This window comes from Eubalaena glacialis, chromosome 6 (genome assembly GCF_028564815.1).
Source record: "Eubalaena glacialis isolate mEubGla1 chromosome 6, mEubGla1.1.hap2.+ XY, whole genome shotgun sequence".
Lineage (NCBI taxonomy): Eukaryota > Metazoa > Chordata > Mammalia > Artiodactyla > Balaenidae > Eubalaena > Eubalaena glacialis.
The window spans coordinates 126158464-126185850 of record NC_083721.1 but is presented as its reverse complement, the minus strand read 5'-3'; the positions used below and the strand labels follow the sequence as shown (position 1 = coordinate 126185850).

Below are 27387 nucleotides of genomic sequence, written 5' to 3'. Positions count from 1 at the left end.
ATTAGCACAAAGATGGCAGGGGAAAGGATGAAATGATTTAGGAAATGAATAGAGGGAGAGAAGAAAAGAGGACTGGGGAAGGACATCAGAGTACTTGTATATTTATAGACAAGGAAGAACTAACAAATGAAACGGAGAGGAGAAACCAGAGTAGTTTGAAGAAACCTGGAGAATGTGGTATCCCAGAAGTTGTGAGAGAAAAGAAAATACCTTAATAAAGAAGTGGTCAAATGATGCCATGAGGTTAAGAAAATGAGGACGGGGAAGCATTTATTGGATTTGGTAACATGGAGGTCACCAATTTTCTTAGCAAGAGTAGAGTCAGTGTAATGGAGAAAGAACTCTTGTTGGAATGGGCAAAGAGTAAATGGGAAGTAAAGAAGGAATACAGAGAAGATGGGCAATTCTTTTAAAAACAGACTGTGAAAGGAAACAGAAAGATGGGAAGTATCTGAAGAAGATACTGTAAGATCAAGGGAATTATAAAAACTTAAGATAGGCAACACCAGAGCATGTCTATATGCTCTATGTACTCTGGTTGAGAAAGAAAAATTAATGATATTGGAGAAAGCAGGAATATCTGAAGGATTGAAATCAAGAACAAAAGTAGAAGAACTGAATTTTGGCAGGAAGGGATCCTTCCTTAGGAACAAGAGAAGCTAAGAAAGAGAATATGGTACAGAAGCCAATGTATTTTCGGATTTGGTAGACATCTGGCTTCTACTTTCCTAATGAACAATGAAGCAAGATCATCCGTTGAGAGTAAGTAAGGTGGAAGCAGAGAAATGAAGAGAAGGTAAGAAATAGTCATCTTGAAGAGTGAGAAAGAGTGTTTCTCTAGTCTTTACTAGAGAAACATAGAATGACTGAAGGCAGCGTTAGAGTCCCACTGATGTTTGAGATTATGAATTGAAAGGAAAACCAGTTAAAAATCCATTGTGTGATTTTTCTCCAGTGATGTTCAGCTGCTTACATGCAGACACTGGGAAAGCAGATGGGTGAGTTTATCCAGGACTGGAGTCTTACAAAGTGAATACAACACAGAGGGAGAAAGATGAGGGAGCTGAACATCCTTGTAAAGGAATGACTTTAACAATGAACAAGAGACTCAGAGCTAGACAAGGAAGAAAAAGACAGGAGAGGGCTAATCACCCAAAGACTACAAGCTACTCATTTTCCAGTTCTCTCACCACACTCTGCTTTTTGACCTGAAAAGAAGCCCAACAATCTTGACCTCTTATTTAATCCATTGTATTAGGCCCACTGGCCCTTACTTTCTTTTCTTCCCTACACAGTCATAGGATTATCGTCTAAACCAATAAAATGAACAATCTAAACATAAAAGACTGGCAATATTAAATGTCATTATTAAGTTCACTATATGAATATCAAACCTGTAAAAATCCAAGATGCTCTTGAATATTTTGCTTCTTTTCTGTAATAAATGATTCAAAGTGCATTACAGCTCGTGTGTATGCTTTGGAGCGAAAGGACGCTACTGCCAGAGTATCCTGAGGTATGAGGTCTAGAAAACGAGTTACACTCTGATAGTCTTCATAATCCACAGTAGGTACTAGATTATAAAAAGATAATTGAGTAATTAAAGACTGAGAAGATGAAATTTTAAAAGTATCCATTTAAATTTCAATTTATTTATTTTTAATTTATTTCATGAAATAAATTAATCTAAATGTATTAGGGTATCTTATTTAGAATGTAACTACCAACAAGAAGATTGCTCAGAAGACTCCTGCTCCAACAGCACCGTTATGACTTATCTTGCCTTGAACCGTCATTTAACTTATTTGAGCTTCTGTTTCCTCATCTATAAAAGGGAAATATTAGTATCTGTCTTGCCTTACTTACAGTGTTGTTGTGACAATTAAATGTAAATTTATATTAAATGTTGAGGAGATATAAAGATGATACAAAAGATACAAAGATGAGTTATTTATTATTAATAACTATAAAAACACTGATAAAGTATAGCTATTAGTAGGGAAAAAGCAGAATTATAGAAATAGCCTTCTTTTTAATTTTAAAGTTTAGAATTCTTTGATAACAATCTATTTTTTTCCTGTGTTGCTATATATACAATATTAACTAATACAATGGAAATAAAAAGTAAAAGTACCTTTCAAGTAAAATCACAAATACTTTAAAATGGTAATTTTTTTAAAGAGCCTAAGAAAAGACCTAACTGAGAAACTTCTGGACTATCCAGTTTAAGAATTCTTATTTAAAACTTATAAGTTTTAATAATGACTCATAACAGCATGCAGAAAACAGGAAACAAATAAATTTCATAATCAAGATAGTAAATTTAAAAGAAATTATATTTAAAATAAATTCTTTACTTCCATCAAAATTTGTAAATCATTTCAAATTATGAGAAATGTTAAAGTATTGTACTTTTGAAACATTACAAATGTTACTCTTAAAAGCTAGAATTTTCATTACTATGTTAGTAAGAAATGGTAATAACGGAGTTCGCGTTTGGTTTTTTGGTTATCATTTTCACATGCAGAAACAGAAACAAACATTTAATTGTTGAAATAATGTAAAATATATCAATAATTAGTCTTATTGCAGAGAAAAACATTCCCCTAAACATAATTATTTGCAAGTCCAAAAAATCTTAGAAAAATAACAAACTGTTGTGCTTAACAACAGGAATGTATGTGCTTCCACAGATACAGGAACAACAAGAGGGAGATGCTCACAAACTGAGAACTTGGTGTAAGTGAAGGCCTCTTTAAGGGTCTTAGTCAGTTTTTCCAATTAGCCTCGAAGCTTTGGGGGAAAATCATGTGATCCCACTAAAATGGCTGAAGTATACAAGAAGCAGAAGTATCATATACTTTACCCACTTGCTGCAAGAATGAAAAACACAAAAGTTCAAAGACATTAAGAGTATCTATTAATGTCTGATGAATATAATTCTTCTCACCAAGTGCTTGTATCATAGGGGCAAGTGTCATTTTAAACTCTAATGAGATTCCTCTTTTAGTCACCTTTGTGGGAGTTGTAATATCACAGGGAAAAAAATAGCACGATAGTAGGTGTAGCAGGGTATAGTATAGTAACATATATTAAGCATATTTGGAGAGCCTGCTGGATACCAAACACTACCAGAGAAAGGGAAAAGAAGAATAAGATGAATTAAAAAAAGAAAAAAAAATAGGCCATGAAATGAATGAAAGTAAACTCTTGGAAATTTAAAACTTAAGTGTGAAAAAGACCGCAAAGAGTATCTTATAAGTGAAAAAGTATAAAGAACACTTCACTATTCATATATATACACACTTAATGATTTATATCATCACCATCCCAATTAATCCTCAATCTTCTAAGGGAGATAAAATCAACCCTATTTTATGCAAAGAAAAATTAGGTATGTGTTTTGCTTAAGGAAGTGACAGTAAGAATTTAAAGAGAGGTTTTCTAACTATAAATTCACTGCTCTTTCTCAGTAAAAAGGCCATCTTAAGGGGGAAAAAAAAAGGATGCAAGAAAACATAGGTCTTTTAAAAGCTAATGCTTAAATTACAGAACTGATACAGAAAGGAGCTAACTGGTTAATAATTAAGAGAAGAAAGTATACAGAAGTTATGACTTACTCATTGAGTCCACCTTATCTCTGTTTGATTTGCCTTGTGGAAATTTTTCAGCTTTCAGTGCCTGAAATTTGTGCCTTGCCCACTGTGTGAGATGGTCAAGCATGGAGAACACAGTCTGTGTACTGAGCTGACACAGATCAGATGCACTGTCTTGGGTACTTATGGTATGCTGATCGTCATGCTTTAGAACTGCCATAATTTCTGCATAAACCTAAGAAGAACCATTTTATGGTGAATAATATGTCTGCATAATATCATTTTACTATTACCTGACATATAAGACTAATCATTTTAAGGCAATAATTTTCAAAAGAAAAAAAATCCATCATAGATTAATAATAAATCATTTTTCTCATCTATAATTAAGCCAATAAAATGTTTCCCTGTAAAGAAAATATACTGTAAAAGAGTCACAAGAGTAAATATAAAAATATTAAAAAATTCTTCTAGATTATTCAATAAATGATCACAAAACTACTTGTTAACTAGTAGAAAATAAAACTTTAAACAATACCTCACAGTATCTGTAAAAATCAATTTCAGAGTAATTGAAGGGCATGTAAAAACAAAAGGATCAAAAAAATGTAGGAAAATATGTTCATGACATTGGCTAAGAGAAGGCATCACATAAAAGGTTTAAATTAAAAAGTTACAAAAGATTTATAAATTTGGCATTTATATTTAAACTTTCTGCATGGCAAAAGATATAAACAAAGTTTAAAAAGAAAACCACTAACTGGAAAAATTTCTGTGAGATATGACTGGCACAAACTGGTATCCAGAATACGTATCAAACTCCCACCAATTATTTAAAAAGGACACACACATACACAACCACAAATAGGTAAAGGATATGAACTAAGCATTATACAACTCTCTGATAAATAAAAGTATAAAAAAAGGATTTTGTAAGCGTTTTCATATGTACTTACATATTATAGCATACCTTGATCTACATTTCCTACTAATATGTAGCCTTTTTAATACTAATTACATTGCATAAATGTTTGGACAAACAGAAACCAAATAAAATGATATTTCTTACCTCCTGCTGATCTTCTTGATTACAACCCAACAAAACATACACTAGAATATGTGGAAGAAGATAGATGGTCACCTTGAAATCATGCTTCATCATAATGCTACAGCAGGTGAAGATTTTACTGGCAAGATCATGCCGCACCTATAAACTCCAATGGTTTAGAGAGAGTAAGTAGTTTTATTCATTTTATTCTTTTGATTAATGCCAAAAAACAACATGTGAGCTAATTTAACATTGCAGAGTGGGTATTCTATGGAGAAAGGCACTCAAAGCGGGGAGGATTTCAGATCACCATCCCTCTGGTCAAGTGCCTGAACTGCTGAGACCCCTACAGGCAATGTAGCTACCTGGGCTGCCAACTATCTCAGCAAAAATGGTCTTTTCCCCTTACAGTTCATTTTAAAATGAATCACGTTTTGTTACAGATTAACTTCCCTAAATACAGTATATTTTACTTAGCTAACATTAAATTTAGTATATTTATTCCTTGAGCACATAGATGAGGAAAGTAACCAGAAGGTATTCTCTGGGCCAGCACATTAAGTACAAGATCACATTTTTCTTAAGTAATAAACAGTGATTAACTATAGGAAAGAAAATGAAAGAAATAAAAAAATTAAATTACTTGGTGTTAGAGTCAAATTTTATTGGTATAATCTAACCTTCAATTTACCAACATTACTGTTCTCTTATAAAAGTTTAAAGGTTTTTTTCTTCTTCAAATACAAATCCTTCACTTAAAAAAAACAAACAAACTAAACTACAACTAAATAAAATATTCCATAGCTGAAAGTAATTAAAGAGTATTAATTTAATATTTCACATATTATATTTTCAGTATGTTCATTAAAAAATGAGAGACACTTTCTTGAAATTACCAGGTACAAATTATTATAATAATATTTTAAAACACTAATAGAAATATGAATTAAAAACAAAAGTTGTGAAATTTAAATATGCCTTAAACATTCTGGGTGAACACAGGGTACCTTTTTGTCTGTCAGGTATGTAAAAATTTCATATTAGGAAAACGTCAGAAATATACCTCTATTTTTCCATGAAATTTCATTTTTAAAAAACCTCTACTTTGGGGGATTAACCAAGATGGCGGAGTAGAAGGACGTGCTCTCACTCCCTCTTGCGAGAGCACCAGAATCACAACTGGCTGCTGGACAATCATCGACAGGAAGACACTGGACTTCACCAAGGAGGATACCCCACGTCCAAGGACAGAGGAGAAGCCACAGTGAGACGGTAGGAGGGGCGCAATCAGAGTAAAATCAAATCCCATAACTGCTGGGTGGGTGACTCACAGACTGGTGAACATTTATACCACAGAAGTCCACCCACTGGAGTGAAGGTTCTGAGCCCCACGTCAGGCTTCCCAACCTGCGGGTCCGGCAACGGGAGGAGGAATTCATAGAGAATCAGACTTCGAAGCCTAGTGGGAATTGATTGCAGGACTTCGACAGGAGTCGGGGAAACAGAGACCCCACTCTTGGAGGGCGCACACGGAATAATGTGTGCATCGGGACCCGGGGGAAGGAGCAGTGACCCTGGGGAAGACTGAACCAGACCGACCTGCTAGTGTTGGAGGGTCTCCTGCAGAGGCGGGGGCTGGCTCTGTTTCACGGTGGGTACAAGGACACTGGCAGTGGAGGTTCTGGGAAGTACTCCTTGGCGTGAGCCCTCCCAGAGTCTGCCATTAGCCCCACCAAAGAGCCCAGGTAGGCTCCAGTGTTGGGTTGCCTCAGGCAAAACAACCAACAGGGAGGAAACCCAGCCCCACCCATCAACAGTTAAGTGGATTAAAGTTTTACGCAGCTCTGACCGCCACAGCAACAGTCAGCTCTACCCACCACCAGAGCCTCCCATCAAGCCTCTTAGATAGCCTCAACCACCAGAGGGCAGACAGCAGAAGCAAGAAAAACTACAATCCTGCAGCCTGTGGAACAAAAACCACATTTACAGAAAGATAGACAAGATGAAAAGGCAGAGGGCTATATACCAGATGAAGGAACAAGATAAAACCCCAGAAAAACAACTAAATGAAGTGGAGATAGGCAACCTTCCAGAAAAAGAATTCAGAATAATGATAGTGAAGATGATCCAGGACCTCGGAATAAGAATGGAGGCAAAGATTGAGAAGATGCAAGAAATGATTAACAGAGACCTAGAAGAATTAAAGAACAAACAAACAGAGATGACCAATACAATAACTGAAATGAAAACTACACTAGAAGGAATCAATAGCAGAATAACTGAGGCAGAAGAACGGATAAGTGACTTGGAAGACAGAATGGTGGAATTCACTGCTGTGGAACAGACTAAAGAAAAAAGAATGAAAAGAAATGAAGACAGCCTAAGAGACCTCTGGGACAACATTAAACGCAACAACATTCGCATTATAGGGGTCCCAGAAGGAGAAGAGAGAAAGAAAGGACCAGAGAAAATATTTGAAGAGATTATAGTCGAAAACTTCCCTAACATGGGAAAGGAAATAGCCACCCAAGTCCAGGAAGCGCAGAGAGTCCCATACAGGATAAACCCAAGGAGAAACACGCCGAGACATATAGTAATCAAAGTGGCAAAAATTAAAGACAAAGAAAAATTATTGAAAGCAGCAAGGGAAAAACGACAAATAACATACAAGGGAACTCCCATAAGGTTAACAGCTGATTTCTCAGCAGAAACTCTACAAGCCAGAAGAGAGTGGCATGATATACTTAAAGTGATGAAAGGGAAGAACCTACAACCAAGATTACTCTACCCAGCAAGGATCTCATTTAGATTTGATGGAGAAATCAAAAGCTTTACAGACAAGCAAAAGCTAAGAGAATTCAGCACCACCAAACCAGCTCTACAACAAATGCTAAAGGAACTTCTCTAAGTGGGAAACACAGGAGAAGAAAAGGACCTACAAAAACAAACCCAAAACAATTAAGAAAATGGTCATAGGAACATACATATCGATAATTACCTTAAACGTGAATGGATTAAATGCTCCAACCAAAAGACACAGGCTTGCTGAATGGATACAAAAACAAGACCCATATATATGCTGTCTACAAGAGACCCACTTTAGACCTAGGGACACATACAGACTGAAAGTGAGGGGAAGGAAAAAGATATTCCATGCAAATGGAAATCAAAAGAAAGCTGGAGTAGCTATACTCATATCAGATAAAATAGACTTTAAAATAAAGAATATTACAAGAGACAAGGAAGGACACTACATAATGATCAAGGGATCAATCCAAGAAGAAGATATAACAATTATAAATATATATGCACCCAACATAGGAGCACCTCAATACATAAGGCAACTGCTAACAGCTATAAAAGAGGAAATTGACAGTAACACAATAATAGTGGGGGACTTTAACACCTCACTTACACCAATGGACAGATCATCCAAAATGAAAATAAATAAGGAAACAAAAGCTTTAAATGACACAATAGACCAGATAGATTTAATTGATATTTATAGGACATTCCATCCAAAAACAGCAGATCACACGTTCTTCTCAAGTGCGCACGGAACATTCTCCAGGATAGATCACATCTTGGGTCACAAATCAGGCCTCAGTAAATTTAAGAAAATTGAAATCATATCAAGCATCTTTTCTGACCACAACGCTATGAGATTAGAAATGAATTACAGGGGAAAAAACGTAAAAAACACAAACACATGGAGGTTAAACAATACGTTACTAAATAACCAAGAGATCACTGAAGAAATCAAAGAGGAAATCAAAAAATACCTAGAGACAAATGACAATGAAAACACGACAACCCAAAACCTATGGGATGCAGCAAAACCAGTTCTAAGAGGGAAGTTTATAGCTATACAAGCCTACCTAAAGAAACAAGAAAAATCTCAAGTAAACAATCTAACCTTACACCTAAAGAAACTAGAGAAAGAAGAACAAACAAAACCCAAAGTTAGCAGAAGGAAAGAAATCATAAAGATCAGAGCGGAAATAAATGAAATAGAAACAAAGAAAACAATAGCAAAGATCAATAAAACTAAAAGCTGGTTCTTTGAGAAGATAAACAAAATTGATAAGCCATTAGCCAGACTCATCAAGAAAAAGAGGGAGAGGACTCAAATCAATAAAATCAGAAATGAAAAAGGAGAAGTTACAACAGACACCACAGAAATACAAAGCATCCTAAGAGACTACTACAAGCAACTTTATGCCAATAAAATGGACAACCTGGAAGAAATGGACAAATTCTTTGAAAGGTATAACCTTCCAAGACTGAACCAGGAAGAAACAGAAAATATGAACAGACCAATCACAAGTAATGAAATTGAAACTGTGATTAAAAATCTTCCAACAAACAAAAGTCCAGGACCAGATGGCTTCACAGGTGAATTCTATCAAACATTTAGAGAAGAGCTAACACCTATCCTTCTCAAACTCTTCCAAAAAATTGCAGAGGAAGGAACACTCCCAAACTCATTCTATGAGGCCACCATCACCCTGATACCAAAACCAGACAAAGACACTACAAAAAAAGAAAATTACAGACCAATATCACTGATGAATATAGATGCAAAAATCCTCAACAAAATACTGGCAAACAGAATCCAACAACACATTAAAAGGATCATACACCACAATCAAGTGGGATTTATCCCAGGGATGCAAGGATTCTTCAATATACGCAAATCAATCAATGTGATACACCATATTAACAAATTGAAGGAGAAAAACCATATGATCATCTCAATAGATGCAGAAAAAGCTTTTGACAAAATTCAACACCCATTTATGATAAAAACTCTCCAGAAAGTGGGCATAGAGGGAACCTACCTCAACATAATAAAGGCCATATATGACAAACCCACAGCAAACATCATTCTCAATGGTGAAAAACTGAAAGCACTTCCTCTAAGATCAGGAACGAGACAGGGATGTCCACTCTCACCACTGTTATTCAACATAGTTCTGGAAGTCCTAGCTACAGCAATCAGAGAAGAAAAAGAAATAAAAGGAATACAAATTGGAAAAGAAGAAGTAAAACTGTCACTGTTTGCAGATGACATGATACTATACCTAAAACTGCCACCAGAAAACTGCTAGAGCTAATTAATGAATATGGTAAAGTTGCAGGATACAAAATTAATGCACAGAAATCTCTTGCGTTCCTATACATTAATGATGAAAAATCTGAAAGAGAAATTATGGAAACACTCCCATTTACCATTGCAACAAAAAGAATAAAATACCTAGGAATAAATCTACCTAGGGAGACAAAAGACCTGTATGCAGAAAACTATAAGACACTGATGAAAGACATTAAAGATGATACCAACAGATGGAGAGATATACCATGTTCTTGGATTAGAAGAATCAACATTGTGAAAATGACTATACTACCCAAAGCAATCTACAGATTCAATGCAATCCCTATCAAATTACCAGTGGCATTTTTTACGGAGCTAGAACAAATCATCTTAAAATTTGTATGGAGACACAAAAGACCCTGAATAGCCAAAGCAGTCTTGAGGGAAAAAAATGGAGCTGGAGGAATCAGACTCCCTGACTTCAGACTATACTACAAAGCTACAGTAATCAAGACAGTATGGTACTGGCACAAAAACAGAAACATAGATCAATGGAAAAAGATAGAAAGCCCAGAGATAAACCCACGCACCTATGGTCAACTAATCTATGACAAAGGAGGCAAAGATATACAATGGAGAAAAGACAGTCTCTTCAATAAGTGGTGCTGGGAAAACTGGACAGCTACATGTAAAAGAATGAAATTAGAATACTCCCTAACACCATACCCAAAAATAAACTCAAAATGGATTAGAGACCTAAATGTAAGACTGGACACTATAAAACTCTTAGAGGAAAACATAGGAAGAACACTCTTTGACATAAATCACAGCAAGATCTTTTTTGATCCACCTCCTAGAGGAATGGAAATAAAAACAAAAATAAACAAATGGGACCTAATGAAACTTCAAAGCTTTTGCACAGCAAAGGAAACCATAAACAAGACAAAAAGACAACCCTCAGAATGGGAGAAAATATTTGCAAACGAATCAACGGACAAAGGATTAATCTCCAAAATATATAAACAGCTCATGCAGCTCAATATTAAAGAAACAAACACCCCAATCCAAAAATGGGCAGAAGACCTAAATAGACATTTCTCCAAAGAAGACATACAGATGGCCACGAAGCACACGAAAAGATGCTGAACATCACTAATTATTAGAGAAATGCATATCAAAACTACAATGAGGTATCACCTCACACCAGTTAGAATGGGCATCATCAGAAAATCTACAAACAACAAATGCTGGAGAGGGTGTGGAGAAAAGGGAACCCTCTTGCACTGTTGGTGGGAATGTAAATTGATACAGCCACTATGGAGAACAATATGGAGGTTCCTTAAAAAACTAAAAATAGAATTACCATATGACCCAGCAATCCCACTACTGGGCATATACCCAGAGAAAACCATAATTCAAAAAGATACATGCACCCGAATGTTCATTGCAGCACTATTTACAATAGCCAGGTCATGGAAGCAACCTAAATGCCCATCAACAGACGAATGGATAAAGAAGTTGTGGTACATATATACAATGGAATATTACTCAGCCATAAAAAGGAACGAAATTGAGTCATTTGTTGAGACGTGGATGGATCTAGAGACTGTCATACAGAGTGAAGTAAGTCAGAAAGAGAAAAACAAATATCGTATATTAACGCATGTATGTGGAACCTAGAAAAATGGTACAGATGAGCCGGTTTGCAAGGCAGAAGTTGAGACACAGATGTAGAGAACAGACATATGGACACCAAGGGGGGAAAACTGCGGTGGGGTGGGGATGGTGGTGTGCTGAATTGGGCGATTGGGATTGACATGTATACACTGATGTGTATAAAACTGATGACTAATAAGAACCTGCAGTATTAAAAAAACAAACAAACAAAACAACTAATACTAAACTTTCATTGGGTTATTTGTATGGAAATATGTTAATATAAATGTTTCAGACATTACATGAAATTTCTAAAAATCTTATATGTTCTGGTATAATGTTATAAGTCATAATCCTAGTTATTACTTTAAAATGTATATCTCAGAAATAACTAATTTTCTTGTCAACTGCATTATTATGAACTTTCATCAAATCTTTAACCGTGGTCATTTTTAAGTGTTTTGTCATTTACAGACAGTTCTGCGTGTACTCTGATGCTTTTGCAAATATGTTCCTATAAAAGGGTTTCATCTTCAAGAAATTCATGGAAAAGACTCTGACAAGTACAGGTTTCTGGTAACTGACTGTACTGCTGAATGAATGAATAAGCATTTTCAGAACTCTAATGAAAAACTGATGAACTCATAAAAGTGCTAACAAAAGATCAAGATGAAAAAAAAATTAATTACATGGACTGAGTGAACTGATGAGGATGAGTATAATTTTTGTGACTTTCTGTTTGAATTAAAAAAAAAAAAAAATCCCACAAGGACTCAGAGGCAAAGAATATACAAATCAATTTTCACTGCAAAGTAAAGGAGCTGTTACAGTGGAGGATTACTGGACTGAATGTCAATATTATGACATAGTATGAGTGTGTTTCATGTTTGGTAATTGCAATCATTGTTGCTTTTGTTGTGGTCATCCATGTACAATGCTTGATGTCAGTCTATTTATCTCTTGTAAAAATAAAATATAGTGTGTGTGTGTGTGTGTGGAAAAAAGAAAAACAAACCTCTACTTTTATTTTGGAGGAAGTTCAGATAATGTACCCTCTTTTAGAAGTAGCCACTAAGGGATAATATTATCTTTTTATTACCTAAGAAATCTTTTTATTATGTAAAAAAGTCTGATAAAGCATTTATATCCTTTTAAACAGTATTATTTTACAACCTAAAATGAACAGACATAATATAATAGACATTTTACAAACACATGAAGAACATAGTAATTTGCTTGATAAAACAACTACCTTCTTACTCAGAAACTGTTACTAGTAACAACAGAGAAATTGTTACTCTCTAGTAGTAAACATTTCCTACGAAAACTTCTATATCAGCACAAATATTATAATTCCTACTGTGTGTACTACGCATTCAGATAGATGTTCTCGTTTCCTTTACAATTTCTGTTCAGTCAAATTCTGAACAGAGTTCTTACCTTTGTTATAAGATAACCTGCCCAAGATGCTGACCATTCTGCAAAGTTATTACCTAATTTACTTAAGTAAATTGGCTTCTTTACTCCAGACCAATCTGTTGACTTCTGAGAACTCTTATATCTGTAATTTAAAAAATTGTTCATTAAAAAAAAAAAAAAAAATATATATATATATATATATATATCCATCTGTTTAGAACTTTAGTAAAGAAAGCATAAGAAACTACATCAACTCTTTCACTGACTACCCCACTACTGCCTTGCCTTTACTGAAATCTGGCTAAAGACACTGCTTTCCCTAAAGCCTTCTTAATGGCAGGGCGGTAGGTCATTCATGCACACCCCAAGTACTTCAAAGGATTTAAGTCTGCTTCCTCCCTTCCTCAATGCTCCTTTCAGATCCTTCCAACCCCGTCATTGTACAAGAAAGATCTGTTCCTTTGAGGTTCAAGCCACCCAGGTATATATACTATTCTCTACTCCTCATTATGGGCATCTACCAAACCCACTGATTACCAAACTCACTGATAAATTTAGTAAATTGCTCTGCATTTTCTTTCTTCACCAAGTCTTATCATCCTGAGTGACTTCAATGTCTGGCTGAACCATCTAGTCAAACTGAAAACTTCTCAATGACTTTCCCCTCTATTTCTTTATCGGGACTCCCTTGCCAATACATAGAAACTTCTTCACTTCCAAAATGTACTATTTAGACCTCACTTTATGGCCAGTTTCCCAAAGTTCCAGTTCTTTTGCTCAGTTACTCTGACACATCTGTTCCCTCACTGAGATCTTCTGTCCCTTGACTCTGCTAAACTCTCCTGATCTATAATACCCTCCTTTCATTACCTCTCTCCCTAGCCAGCTTGGTCTCCATGGTACTTCACTTCAAGTACTCTCTTGGTAATATCCTGTACGCACCCCACTGCCACATTTTCTTTACCAGCTGTACCCATCCACCAAGCTCCCAACCTTGGATCAGTCTAAATGCCTGCCTTCACTGAAATGATACCTAGGCCACTGCACTGATAGAGGAAAAATCACTAAATTGCTTATGAGATTAGTACTACTACATATCTTAGTCTTCAACCTCAATGGACCTCTACGCTGCCCAGAAATCCTTTTAAGTTTTCCTTATCAGCTCTCTCTTCTCTTTTCCACAGTGGTTATTTCAAATCATCACCACTCTCCTTACATCACCTATAACAACTCCATTGCCACTTTCAGCCAATAATCTCATCTCCTATACTTCTTACTTCATGGAAAGAAAAAAAAGAAGAAACCATTAACACAATCCCACAACTAAATCTGTAAAATCTGCTAAGTTCCATCCATTATTTTATCTACCTCTATTACAGAAAAAGAGATTTCACTTCCTCTAATCTAATCTTCCATTAGATATATGGCTACCATTTTGGATGCCCCTCGGGGTCCTTATTATATCAATTACCACTTCTCTCTTCCATAACTTCAACATGATCCTTTCTATTTGTTCCTCAGTGTTAACACTTAAACATGCTCAAACAGGTCTCATCTTACACATGTGTACAGCAATATTTTGAGGTGAGTGGGTTCCTTTTTAATCACTAATGCAAGGTTAGGAAATGACAAATATAATTAATGCCCTATACTCAAGGTTCTCAGCAAACATTATGTATTTCACTATATCACAAATTGCTAAAAACTGAAAAATCCAATAATCTCTCAGTTAACCATCACTATTTTGAATCTTCATGAATTCTCTAGATGATTTTACCAAGTTTTATGGTGAACTTAGTTAGAAAACTACTGATATTGGGGTACAAGTCAGGTTCTGTCAAGACACATCCTGATATTTTCTCCTAAAATTATTTCTGTGGCAATTTTGAACGTAGTTGATCTAACTAGTACTAAAAATCAAATCTCCCAAACATAGCCATCCCTTTGATCTAGGTTTAGTGACTGCATATAAACAGCCCAAGTGAAAAAAAAAAAATTAAAGGAGAGTATAGTAGTATAACTTTAAAGCAGCAAAAACAAGGATATGGTAGGAAGTCTTTTATCTCTCCTAGGCCCTGTGGAGAAAATATCAAGCAGTCCAAGCTATAAAACTGCCCTACTGGCTAACCTGGTATCTTGGTGTTTTATACAAAAGTGAGTCAATTCCATTAATATTGCTCTTTATTGACTTCTTACATTTATGAGGTGGTGATTTCAATGAGCAGATTCCAGCTAGATAAATCTAACTTCTACCATTGAGGGACCATCTGAGAGGTTCCTTCTAACTCCCAGATATAAAAGTAGAAGGATCATAAGAATTCTCATTGCTTTGCTAAGATCACTCTTATAAATGACCACTTAAATATTCTTCTTATGAAAGAACAAGAAGTTGGCAGAAAATGTTCGCTTCTTACGAAATACTAAATTGAATAACAAGTGGGCAGAAATGCTGGCTTCTACTTCACATGAAGTAGGGAATAGCCACACTACCCCTTCCAAAAAAAGCAAAATTCAACAAGCTGACATTGAATAAGCATTTATTATTAAGTCTAAGTCAAATGTCAGGCACTCTGCTAGGTACTTTTTAACATTATCTTCTCTATTCCTAACAATCATATAACGTAAGTAAAGCTATCCACATTTTCAAGATGAAAAAAACTGAGACTTGGAAATATTAAGTAAATTGCCCAAGATTTTAGAGTGAGCAAATACAGTCAAGATTCAAATTTGGGTCTACATGACTCTAAAAGCCATAAACTTTCCACAAGATCACAGAAACTCTTAAGCATCTATATGTGCTATAAAATATAGATAAAGAAATGGAGAAGTATGGAGTCCTCAAAAAAGAAAAAACAAACATTTATTTTATATCTTTAAACAATGCTCTTCATAAGAAATAAAATGATGTTTAAAAGGTTTCTAAATATTAAAGGGTATCTAGCAAATAAGTATGCATACTTAAGGACTTTTATAAAGAATTTTACTACATGTCTACTAAGGTTCAAAAACTAAATTTATGCAAGGTCACATACCCAATAAGCTTGTGACTTAGACTACCTAAAATTAAAGTTTCTAACTAAAAATTATTTATGGCCTTCAATCAGTCCTAACAAAGTTATTAAAATGGGGAGGCAAAAAGGTAGAAAATACTTTTTTTAAAAGTAGAAGGAGAAAATATTTTCATGAGGAGAAACTGGTAGGGCTAAAAATCTCTAATCTCTAATTGGGATTACTAAAGGCTTTGGGACTAACTTTAAATTCTTAAATTTCTGTGTTAATTAGACCTATCAAAAGTTTCAACTCATATTCAATTTAAAGTAGATTTTTCAAAGTACTACTGACAGTTGAATTAAAAAAAAAAAATCAATCCTTTCAGCTTCAATGAATTTGTCTCAATACTTAAAGTTACAGAATTTAAACAATGAGCAGACTATACTTCTCATTTTGACAATATTATAAGCATAAATCTTAGTGCAAAATACATATTAGAACATACTAAAAATACTTTTAATGCTAAAAAGTTATATCAAAAATAACATTTAGTTTATAAAGTTAAAAACAATTTTATGAAAATAGTTTTAATGAGTCTACAGACCTAGTATTTAGATGAGGTTCCAGTATTTCCCGAACATGCTCGGGAAATCTCCTCCACAATTGGTGACCTGGACCATCAGTCTGCATCTCTCTACAGTCATAAATAGAAAGTAACTCCTACAAATACATATTTTACAGTTGTAAATCATCAATGAAACAGATAAACCTTTACATCCATCAACATTCTACACATTACAGCCATAAAAATACATAGAAAAATACATACAATGATAAAATTTTGGAGTTGTCTCAATGCTTAAAACCATTTAGGTGACTTACTCAAGGTCACAAAGCTGTGGTAATATTTGAACATGCAATTTGTGTGCTGTACATAACATGTATTGAAACAAATGACTAAGCTATTTGGAGGAAAAAATTGGAATTTTCTATATTTGCAGAACTTTTAGAATTTGACCTTTTCTGAATTTTAATGAACGTAACTACAAATCCAAAATAGTTCAAAAATTCAAGATATCGCAAATTCTATATATAAAGTACTGATCTTAAAATTCTGAAAATAAGATGCAAATGTTAAAGACCAATTTCCTATTCAAGTCCATCAATGAAATGGTTATATTTTACTTTCCTGAAAATAAAACAAGTGGGATTTTATAAAGAAAAAAAAAAAATCTTTGTCTCCCAATATCAATCTTTAAAACAAGACAAATATGTTAGGGTATTATATCTTCCATCATCTACTATTCTTTCTTTCTAATTTCACTGAAAAGGACCACATGCAATAGATATATTCCTAATAATTATAAAGTATAAATACTGTCTAATAGAATATGTACTTTATACTTAGCATTTTTTAATAAAAGTAAGGAAGTTTATGAAAGTTCAAATACAGAAATATTCAAAACATTTTCATTTAACTTTAAAATGTTATTAAAATTTTGTTTGAAGCCAGCTTTTTCTGATGTTTGCAAAGTCACTCTGGCTACAGAAGTCCTCATAATCAACCTCCAATAACAGACTTAGTAAATAAGCAATCCTCTAACTTTTTGGTCTTGGGACCATTTATACTTTTAATGTTAGGGGAGAGGAATTAGATAGAGGCAGTAAAAGGTACAAACTTCCACTTATAAATAAATACTAGGGATGTATTGCAGAACATGATAAATATAATTAACACTGCTATATGTTATATATGAAAGTTGTTAAGAGAATAAATCCCAAGAGTTCTAATCACAAGGAAAAATATCTTTTTTAAAATTTAATTTTGTATCTATATGAGATAATGGATGTTCACTAAACTTATTGTGATAATCATTTCACGATGTATGTAAGTCAAATCATTATGCTACACATCTTAAACTTATACAGCGCTGTATGTCAATTATATCTCAATAAAATTGGAAGAAAAAACAAAACACACTAATATACTTACAGTTGTAGATCTTGCTTCATATTTCACTGAGAAAACAAGCAATCACAAGAGATCTCCACAACTTCCATGCTAATATCTCCCCAGCCTGGCAATATCAGTATCAGTGCTTATATGCTCTGCTTTCTCTTTTGTTACTACAGATGAATTGGTTTTTTCTTTTTAATTTACTCTAATTTAATGAGTCACAATTGTATGTTTTATTTTTTAATTAATTAATTAACTAGTTAATTTATGGCCGCATTGGGTCTTCATTGCTGTGCGCGGGCTTTCTCTAGTTGTGGCGAGCTGGGGCTACTCTTCGTGGCAGTGCGCGAGCTTCTTCCTCTTTTTTTTTTTTTTTAACATCTTTATTGGAGTATAATTGCTTTACAGTGGTGTGTTAGTTTCTGCTTTATAACAAAGTGAATCAGCTATACATATACATATATCCCCATATCTCCTCTCTCTTGCGTCTCCCTCCCACCCTCCCTATCCCACCCCTCTAGGTGGTCACAAGGCACCAAGCTGATCTCCCTGTGCTATGCGGCTGGAGGGGGAAGGGTAAGCTGGGACGAAGTGAGAGAGTGGCATGGACATATATACACTACCAAAGGTACATGGGCTTCTCATTGCAGAGGCTTCTCTTGTTGCAGAGCACGGGCTCTAGGCACGTGGGCTTCAGTAGTTGTGGCACCCGGGCTCAGTACTTGTGGCTTGCGGGCTCTAGAGCACAGGCTCAGTAGCTGTGGCACACAGGCTTAGTTGCTCTGCGGCATGTGGGATCTTCCCAGACCAGGGCTCAAACCCGTGTCCCCTGCACTGGCAGGCGGATTCTTAACCACTGTGCCACGAGGGAAGTCCCTTGTTTGTTTCTTTTTCTTTTTAGATATTTATTTTTTTATTTGGCTGTGCCAGGTCTTAGTTGCGGCATGCGGGCTCTAGTTCCCTGACCAGGGATCAAACCCAGGCACCCTGCATTGGGAGTGTGGAGCCTTAACCACTGGACCACCAGGGAAGTCCCAAATTGTGTTTGTTTTTAATTAAGGCTACTCTTTCCACTGGTACACTATATTCCACATCTCTTTACCTATTTAAAATAGTATTATACCAATTCTCTTATACAGCATCGCTATTCTCCTCCCGCTGAACTGTTCCCAAGCAACGGATAAACATGTTTTTCTTTCCCCATCCTTACGCCTTTTCCTCCCCAGCTACTATCTCATTCTTCCGCTCTCCTTGATAGCAACACTCCTCAAAAGAGTTTCTGTAATTTCTCTAATTCCTCTCTTCCCACATGTTCTTAAAAATACTCTAATGAGGCTTTCTAAACTACACTGAAACTGCTTTTGTCAAGGTCACCAATGACCTTTATGTTAATACAGCCAATGGTCAATTCTCAACCCTGAAATTATTAAACCTATGATCAGAATTTGGATCACTCCATACTTCCTGAAACACTTTCTTGTCTTCCAGAACACCATATTCTCCTACCTTATTGGTAGCTCCTTCTCAGTTTTCTTACTTTTTCCCACTTCTCACTGAGCTCATTATCCAGGTCTCAATTATTAGAACCTTTTTATCTACACATACTCCCTCTCTTGATCGTCTCATCCAGAATCACAGTTGTAAATGCCATCTCTACTATGAATTATGAAAACTTCCAAATATGTTTAACTCATACCTCTAACCATGAATTTCAGACCTGAATATCTAACAAAATAAAAAATCTTTTAATTAAAAAAAATATCATGAAAAGGGGCCAAAAAAGTCAAACTGGAAAAATATTTATTACACGTATGGTAGACACAGGGTTAATTTCCACTACATCCAAATAGGTTTTAAAAAATCAATTAAAAAAAAGACCAATACCAAGGGAAAAATGGGAAAAGATCATGTAGAGAAAATTCACAAAAAAGCAATAAATATATAAAAGATGTTACACCTCTCTCATAATTAAATGCAAATTAAAATGAAACAATATCATTTTTTATTTGTCACATCGGCAAAGACTTAAAATTTTAATTAAGGGCAGGTTTATCAAGGGAATATTATCTGGTGAAACTTTTTTGATAAAATCTATCAAATGTAAACTCTGTATCTGCTCTGAGACATTTTAATTTCTGGATATTTATTGTTGATATATTCACTCAAGTACTTAGAAATTATGTATGTTTTCAAAACCATTTTTTTGTAAAAACAATACACTGAACACAACCTAAATGTGTTAAATAAATTTCTTAAATTACGTCATGTTCATATTGAATATTAAGTCATTGAAAAGAATGAATTAGAGATATATGTACTGACATGGAAAATTACACAAGATAACACTATTAAGCACAGAAGAAAATCAAGTACTATGATCTGCTTGTTTGGTGGAGAAAACATATATATTTGTATACACATAGAAAAAACTTCCAAGTACATATAATAATCTGTTAGGAGGGTACATTTCTGTACTCTTTGAAATTTTTGTTAAGAACGTGTATTACTTTGATAATAAAAATGACAGTCAAAAAAAAATAAGAGTTTCTAAAGCATAGAATTTACAACTTTCTTACTAGAATTTAATAACATAAAGCCAGTAATGTCTATATACACTCTTACCTGAATGGCATAAGCAGCTGAATCTTGAGCTCGGCTGTTATCTGCATATGCGAGGTAAGCTCTTGTTAGTTCCATCAATAATCCATAGGCAAAGTTTGCATCTTCTACTCCAGTCTCAATAAGAACAAGAAAAAATTACAGGATAATTTGTATAAATTGTCTTAAACTGTACATCATTCCATGGTGAATTGAACTTAGTTGCCTAAGTGAATTTAACTTCGAAAAGGAAAGCTCAGTAAGGTGTAAACAAAGTTTGGTACCACGACTAAAATATAATCTGTAGCTAAGAAGCCAAATCTAAGGCTTTTCAGACTATTTATAAAGTGTTAGACTCATTCAACTTTTACATAAATCCAGCAATTTGCATTTTTTGTTTTTTAACTCTTAGAAAGAAAATTGTACGTATAGAATTTCCTAACTTTCATTCTGTAGAAGCTTGGTCAACTGAGAAGCTCCAAAAAATAATTTTCACACACTCTTCTCTAGGAGATTCATAACGTTCCCCAATATATTAAAAGTTCTGTTTAATTTTGTTTTATAAGATTTCCCATACTCATTTGACTATGGAAACATTTTTATATACACACTATTAAAACACCCTGGGAATCAGTTTCCCATGGAGACACTTAGCAATTGTGTTTAAATAGTAAAATTTAAATAATTAATTAGATTTTAAGTATCTGTCATGATTAGGTTAGAAAGCTTATTTATTTTTTTGTTTTTGTTTTTTATTTATTTTTGGCTGTGTTGGGTCTTCGTTGTCGTGCGTGGGCTTTTCATTGCGGTGGCTTCTCTTGTTGCGGATCACGGGCTCTAGGTGCATGGGCTTCAGTAGTTGTGGCACGCAGGCTCAGTAGTTGTGGCGCAAGGGCTTAGGTGCTCCACAGCATGTGGTATCTTCCCGGACCAGGGATCGAACCTGTGCCCCCTGCATTGGCAGGCAGATTCTTAACCACTGTGCCACCAGGTAAGTCCCTAGAAAGCTTATTTAAAAGAGCATAGCACACTAGACTGGACTCCAACTTTATAGTTTTTGGCTAAAGGACTCTGCAATAGTATTAAGGAATAAACTCAGAAATTACCTAAATTGTCTAGTTTAGATCAAGCTGCCACTAAGGATAACCTGAATAGTTTCTTGTAAATGGAATATAGAAACCCCATTAGGACAGATAACTCTTCTGGTCATTCCAAATTACCAAAACTTACCACAAATGTAAAATCTTTTCCTTGGGTTTCAGTGGTTGAGAAATCTAGCCGACCTGGATCTATTGCTCCCAATTCCCCTAAGCACTCCCCACAGAGCAACCGAGCTTGAGAGTTTGCATCTTGGCAACCTTTCAAAAGCACTGTCACCAACTGTGAAATAACAGGTTCCACTGTTTCACTATCTGTTGCATATCTGATCAGTTTTTCCTAAAAAGAAGTAGAAAGTTTATACATAACTTCTACAAACTAGTATGTTGTCCTAACCAGAAAGCTTAAAAAAATTAAGGAATATCTGACAAATATTGACAAAATTAAATTCCTTCAAAAATTAAATATCTTCAGTCTTTTCACCTAGTTTTTGCTGAGTTCACATAATATAGTCCACAATATGTTCTGTGGGATTAGAATCATTAAGTGTGCTTAAAAGTTTTAATCACTAATCCATTAAATAAACAGTTACTGAGTATTATTACATCAGTATACAGAAATAAGACATAGTCTTATCCCAATGAGTTTACAATCTAAAGGGAAAATAAACATGCAAACAAACAGATAAAATATCATACAATATGTACAATAACAAATATGTGTACAAGGTAAAGAAGAAATGAAGATGAAAAAGAGCTCAGAGTATCTTTTCAAGGATAATAGATATTTTAGTAAATAAGTCAATAAGGAAGAGCTACTAATTAAAATAAGAAAACTGAAGAGTGTATAAAAAGCTATTACAGGAGAAAAAGATACGGGAAAAGAGTCCTGTGGGGATGATTTAAAACAAAAGACGTAGGAAGAAAGGTAGGCTTTATGAAAAAATATGTTGGTTCAAGTAATCTTTTTTCATCTATCTACCGAGGATGCTGTAATGAAAAACTGTTAGGCGTAAGAAATGACTATTCTCAAGCCAGTTAGATTTAGATATTGTACCTGTGTGACCACTTTAGAACTACTTTGTTTATATAATTTTCCTTCTAGCAAAAGTAAAGCATATATGAGCATCTCAAATTCCATGTTAAAACTGTGATTCAAATTAGAATAATACATTTCAAAAGAAAAATAAAAAGACATTTTATGTCATCCAGAAACTTCACCATTAACTCATTTAAATAACATTACAGGTTAATTCAGGCATAAATACTTAAAATAGATGAACTAGTAACCAATAAACAGCAAAACTAATATAATTATAGACATATATTACCTTGTTAAAACTAGAAAACAATAAGGAAAAGAACATTTTAGTTGGCAAAGATAAATGCAGTTCATACTCAAGACAATAAATACATGAACACTAAATGAAAGGTAATTTTAAAATATACTTCTCTCCTAAGTGCTTAAAAATGTTTTTACTTCACTTCTAGGTTAGATAAACTGGGTTTCATTTTTCAGCAAAAAATATTCAATTCCAAAAGAATTTATAAAATGAGTAGGTGTTCAATAAAGAAAGAAAGAAAGAAAAGAAAAAAAAAATCCATGTTTTTATCATGTCCTAAATGTCCATATACACTTGGGTCTATTTCTAGACTTTCTATTTTTTTTCCCAGTGGTCTGTCTACTCATGTACCAGTATCACACTGTTATAATTATAGAGGCTGTAGAGTATATTAATGTCTGGGAGGGCTACTGAACTCCCATAGTTGCTTTTTTTTTCAGATTTTTCCTAGCTATTTTTTACATGTTTGTTTTTCCATCTTAACATTAGTATGAACTTCTCTAGTTAAAAAAACAAACAACTTGGCATTTCTTTGGGATGGCATTAAATTTATAAATTATCCTAGGGAGAATTAAAATCTTTGTAATATTGAGTCAACCTACCCAATAAATAAGGGGTGTTTCCGTTTGTTTAAATCAATTACATTTTTGTGTCTTTCAGGAGTGTTTCAAAGTTTTCCCTCTTATTGGTTTATACATTTCTTGTTATGCTTACTCCTAAGTATATTATCTTTTTCTGTTACTACTGTAAATTGGGTTTTCCAACAAGTCTTCTACCCGGTTATTGTTGCTATATGAAGATTATGATTTTTATATTCTCCTATCTTACTGAATTTGTTTGTTGTCTGAGCTAGTTTATTGATATTTTCTAGAGTTTTCCAAGTATATTAGCATGCCATCTGCAAATAGAGATAGTTTCATGTCTTTTCCAAATCTTATGCCTCTGAGTTTTCTCTTATCTAAATTCATTGGCCAATATTTCCAACTGAATGTTAAATTGTAGTGGAGATAATGAACAAGCTTGCTTTCAGTGGGAATGCATCTTATTTCCCCATCAAGCGTGCATGCGTGCATGTGTGTATGCGTGTGCACGTGTGTATGCAGTATACATAAACACACATATGCATATGTATACATTTATAATATATTAGTACTATCCATCGATTCCTATTTTCTTTAGTGTTTTTATCTGAAATGGATGGTACAGTATGTCAGAGGCCATTTCAGCATTTATGAAAATAACAGTATGATTTTTTTCATTAATTCTATTATTAGTTCACTCACCATTTCCTCCCAACCTCCCAGCCCCAGGCAACCACTAATCTATCTTCTGTCTCTATGGGTTTGCTCGCTCAGGAGTATATATATTCATAATGTATCGTCTTTGTAAGTTCCATATCTTCTATTGTATTTTTGTGAATTACTGCTTTTAGTATTATAAAGTACCCTTTTTTGTCACATTTAATACTTTTTGGTTTCTATTCTACTTTGTCTAGGGGCAGAATCAGAATTCCTGCTTTCTTATTTCAACTTAAAAATTTGCTCACTCCTTTATTTTTAGCCTTTCTAAATAATTTATTTTATACGTGTGTATTACAAACAGCACAGAGTTGTTTCCTGCTTTGTAAGTCAATTTGTAATATTTTTTCTTTTAAGGTCTTTCACATTTATTAATATGACTGATATGTCGGGCCTCAATTCTATCAGTTTTTTTAAATTATAATTAGCTCCTAAAAATTAATTTCTTTTGGTATAGAAGAAAATTTATACTTTTTTTCTAGAGGTACCCTTTACACAAATACCTTTTATAATGTCTCTGGTCTCTTTATTTAACCTTCTTTAACTGTTTACCAGTTTTAAATAGTATATTTTGATTCCTAGTTGTTGCCTATGCAATAGTGACTAAGCTCATTTTATTTATATCTTAGTCTCTTCTTCTCCCATTTAAAAAATTGCATAATTTCTATTTTATTAAAATATATAGCATTTACATAGAATTCTCCCAAATTTGTCCCCACTGTTGTTTTAGTTAAATATATAACTAGCAACCATAAGTTCTTTTGCCAAAGTCTCCCCAGTCATCTCTTGATTGAGTGAAGCCATTCTCTAGCATACCTCTTAGGAAGGGTTTGCTTGTGAAACTCATATTTCTTCAATTCTTGTACGTTAAAACTGTGTTTCTTATCTGTGATATTCTAAGGACAGCTTGGCTTATTCTTCGTGTCCCTTACATTTTTGAAAATGTTGCTATCCTCTAGGCTCACTCTGTATATTGCTGTTGAGAATTCTGATACTAACTTACTTTTCTTGCCCTTTTAAGTGATTTTTTAAAAATATTTTTTTACCTGTAGGTCCTGAAGATTTCTTATTATTAAAGTCTAAGATATGTCTCAGGGTTGACTATTCTGGGGTCAATGTTTGCAGGTACACAATGGATCCTTTCAATATGCAGACTTATTAGGTCTTTTATTTCCAGAAAATTTTCTTGGATTATAGTTTTAAATATTAATTATGTTCTATTGTTTTATTTTTCTTTTTTAGAAACTCTATTTGTATGTGAAATCTTTGCCAAGCTTCCATTTCACCTACTTCTTTGATCCTTTGTACTCCTTTCTCTAATCTCATTTTTGTTCTCTTGATTATTCTTCTGCCTTCCGTCAATGCTCCTTACTAAAGTTTTAGTCATATATATTCTTCCCCCATGGTCCTTATAATGTAACCTTCATTTCTTCAACTTCTTCAGTTCAGTCACCTCTTGTTTCATATCTTGTTTTTTTACCCATTTCTCTTTTTAAATTTCTCACTTAATTTTTTTTTTGGCTACGCCACACAGCTTGCAGGATCTTAGTTCCCAGACCGGGGGTTGAACCTGGGCCCTCAGCAGTGAAAGTGTGGAGTCCTAACCACTGGACTGCCAGGAGATTCCCTTAATTCTTTTTTTATATCTGCAAATGCTTGCTTGAAATATTTAAATCAGGTTATAGTGCTAAGTCTAGTTTACTTATGCTTTATGATTGGTTTTGGGGGAGAAATTGTCATCAACCAAAGATTTAATTTTCATTTTCTGTTTTTGTCTTATAGTAACCTTGTATATGTATAGAACATATATTTTTTTCTATTTATATTGTGGGCCCTTCATAATAGCTGTATGCAGTTAACAGTAAGGATTTTGTAGTAGCTTACAAGATTCTGATTTCGTAAGTACTCTTTTCTGTCAGCATAGCTCAGTGTAGTTTTTTTCATAAGTAGCTTTTATTGGCAGGAGAGTAGTATGGGGAGGTATATCTTTGATTTTGTGGATTTCTTTTTATTTCTGCAGGACCCTTAAAATTCTCTCTCTTACTTTCTTCCTTCTGTTTACTACTCTCTCCAAAGAGTGCCTCCCCCTTCCTATTCTTTTACTTCTCTCCAGAGATAATGACTTCCAAAGACTGCAACCTTAGGATCTACACACTTTCAAGTACCTTCCCTATAACCAATTCTCTGATGTACCACATCTTAGACCAACTTTCAGTATCGTTGCACCTAGAGTGGGATCGTCTCAGTTGGTGATTTTGTCTTTGCTTTATCATCATCCATAGTTCCTTCACTCCACTTTTTTTTCATAGGGTCTCCTCAGAATCTAACTGTTCTCAACACAAGCTTGTGGCAAGAGCTCCAGAGATAGCTCTGCTGATTACAGGTAATTTGAAGTTCATAGTATTCTCATTCTCACAGTTATGTGGAAGGTGTGACTTATGTGTGGTTTTATTTGCTCTCCTTTTTGCTATTTATGACGTTTTGCAGGGTATACAAAGATTCACATTTAGACATCCACCATTATCCTAGGATAACTTGGAAGTCCCTAGCAGCTTTATTTTCAATGGGCTTATTCTCAGATTTGTAATTATTAGTAAATATATCTTTTTATTATTTATTCTGCATTGTCATCCAAGTTTATTTTGGTCTCAACACAAACAACTTGTCCTTCTGGGATTTCACCATAGGGATTCACTTCAACCTGAGCAGCATCAATTTTCAGAAAGTGGTTATATGGTTGCTTAGTTTGATCTATAGCCTGATTTTTTTGACATAGAAGTTAAATTTTTCTGCTATCCACTGAGCTTAGCTGTCCTATATTCCTTAAAATATGTATATTCCTCCTTAAAAGTAAGGAGTAGAAGCTGTCATTTCTTTAATGTCAATGATCCTCTGGTGACTACCCTAGAGTACAGCACTTTTGCAAGGTCAGTCCATCAAAATAGTTACGTATCCAAGGCTACATTAGCCATCACCTTATTAACTGTCACACCATCTTTAAGTGTGCTTTATTACTACATTATACCAAATTATCTGTTTATACAGTTATACAACTTTAGATCTATTTTTAGATAAATACTGTCTTTCAATGCACTCCTAAAGTATCTTTTCCTCTCTCTGTGGCTAAGATTTGAACTTTTAAAAGAATATCTTTTGCATTTGTTCTTTCATGGACTCTCACAGCATCGCTACAAAGACTCTCTTGATCTCTAACCCTGTTATCTTACATCAGTTTCATACTCTGGTTATTGCTGTAGGTTCTTCTAGAGCTGCACGAAGATAGTCCAAT

General features: G+C 34.3%; 1 protein-coding gene across 1 annotated transcript in view; it reads right to left on the bottom strand.

The window, feature by feature from the left end:
• Window positions 1-27387, bottom strand: part of ATR (ATR serine/threonine kinase) — a 105366-nt gene that overhangs the window by 40812 nt on the left and 37167 nt on the right. Inside the window, exons 22-28 of the mRNA XM_061194588.1 lie at window positions 21591-21797; window positions 20385-20498; window positions 16410-16525; window positions 12836-12956; window positions 4666-4803; window positions 3621-3831; window positions 1395-1573 (exon numbers count right to left, since the gene is read on the bottom strand). Of these exons, the coding sequence (XP_061050571.1) occupies window positions 1395-1573; window positions 3621-3831; window positions 4666-4803; window positions 12836-12956; window positions 16410-16525; window positions 20385-20498; window positions 21591-21797 (1086 nt within the window). The remainder of the gene's footprint in view (window positions 1-1394; window positions 1574-3620; window positions 3832-4665; window positions 4804-12835; window positions 12957-16409; window positions 16526-20384; window positions 20499-21590; window positions 21798-27387) is intronic.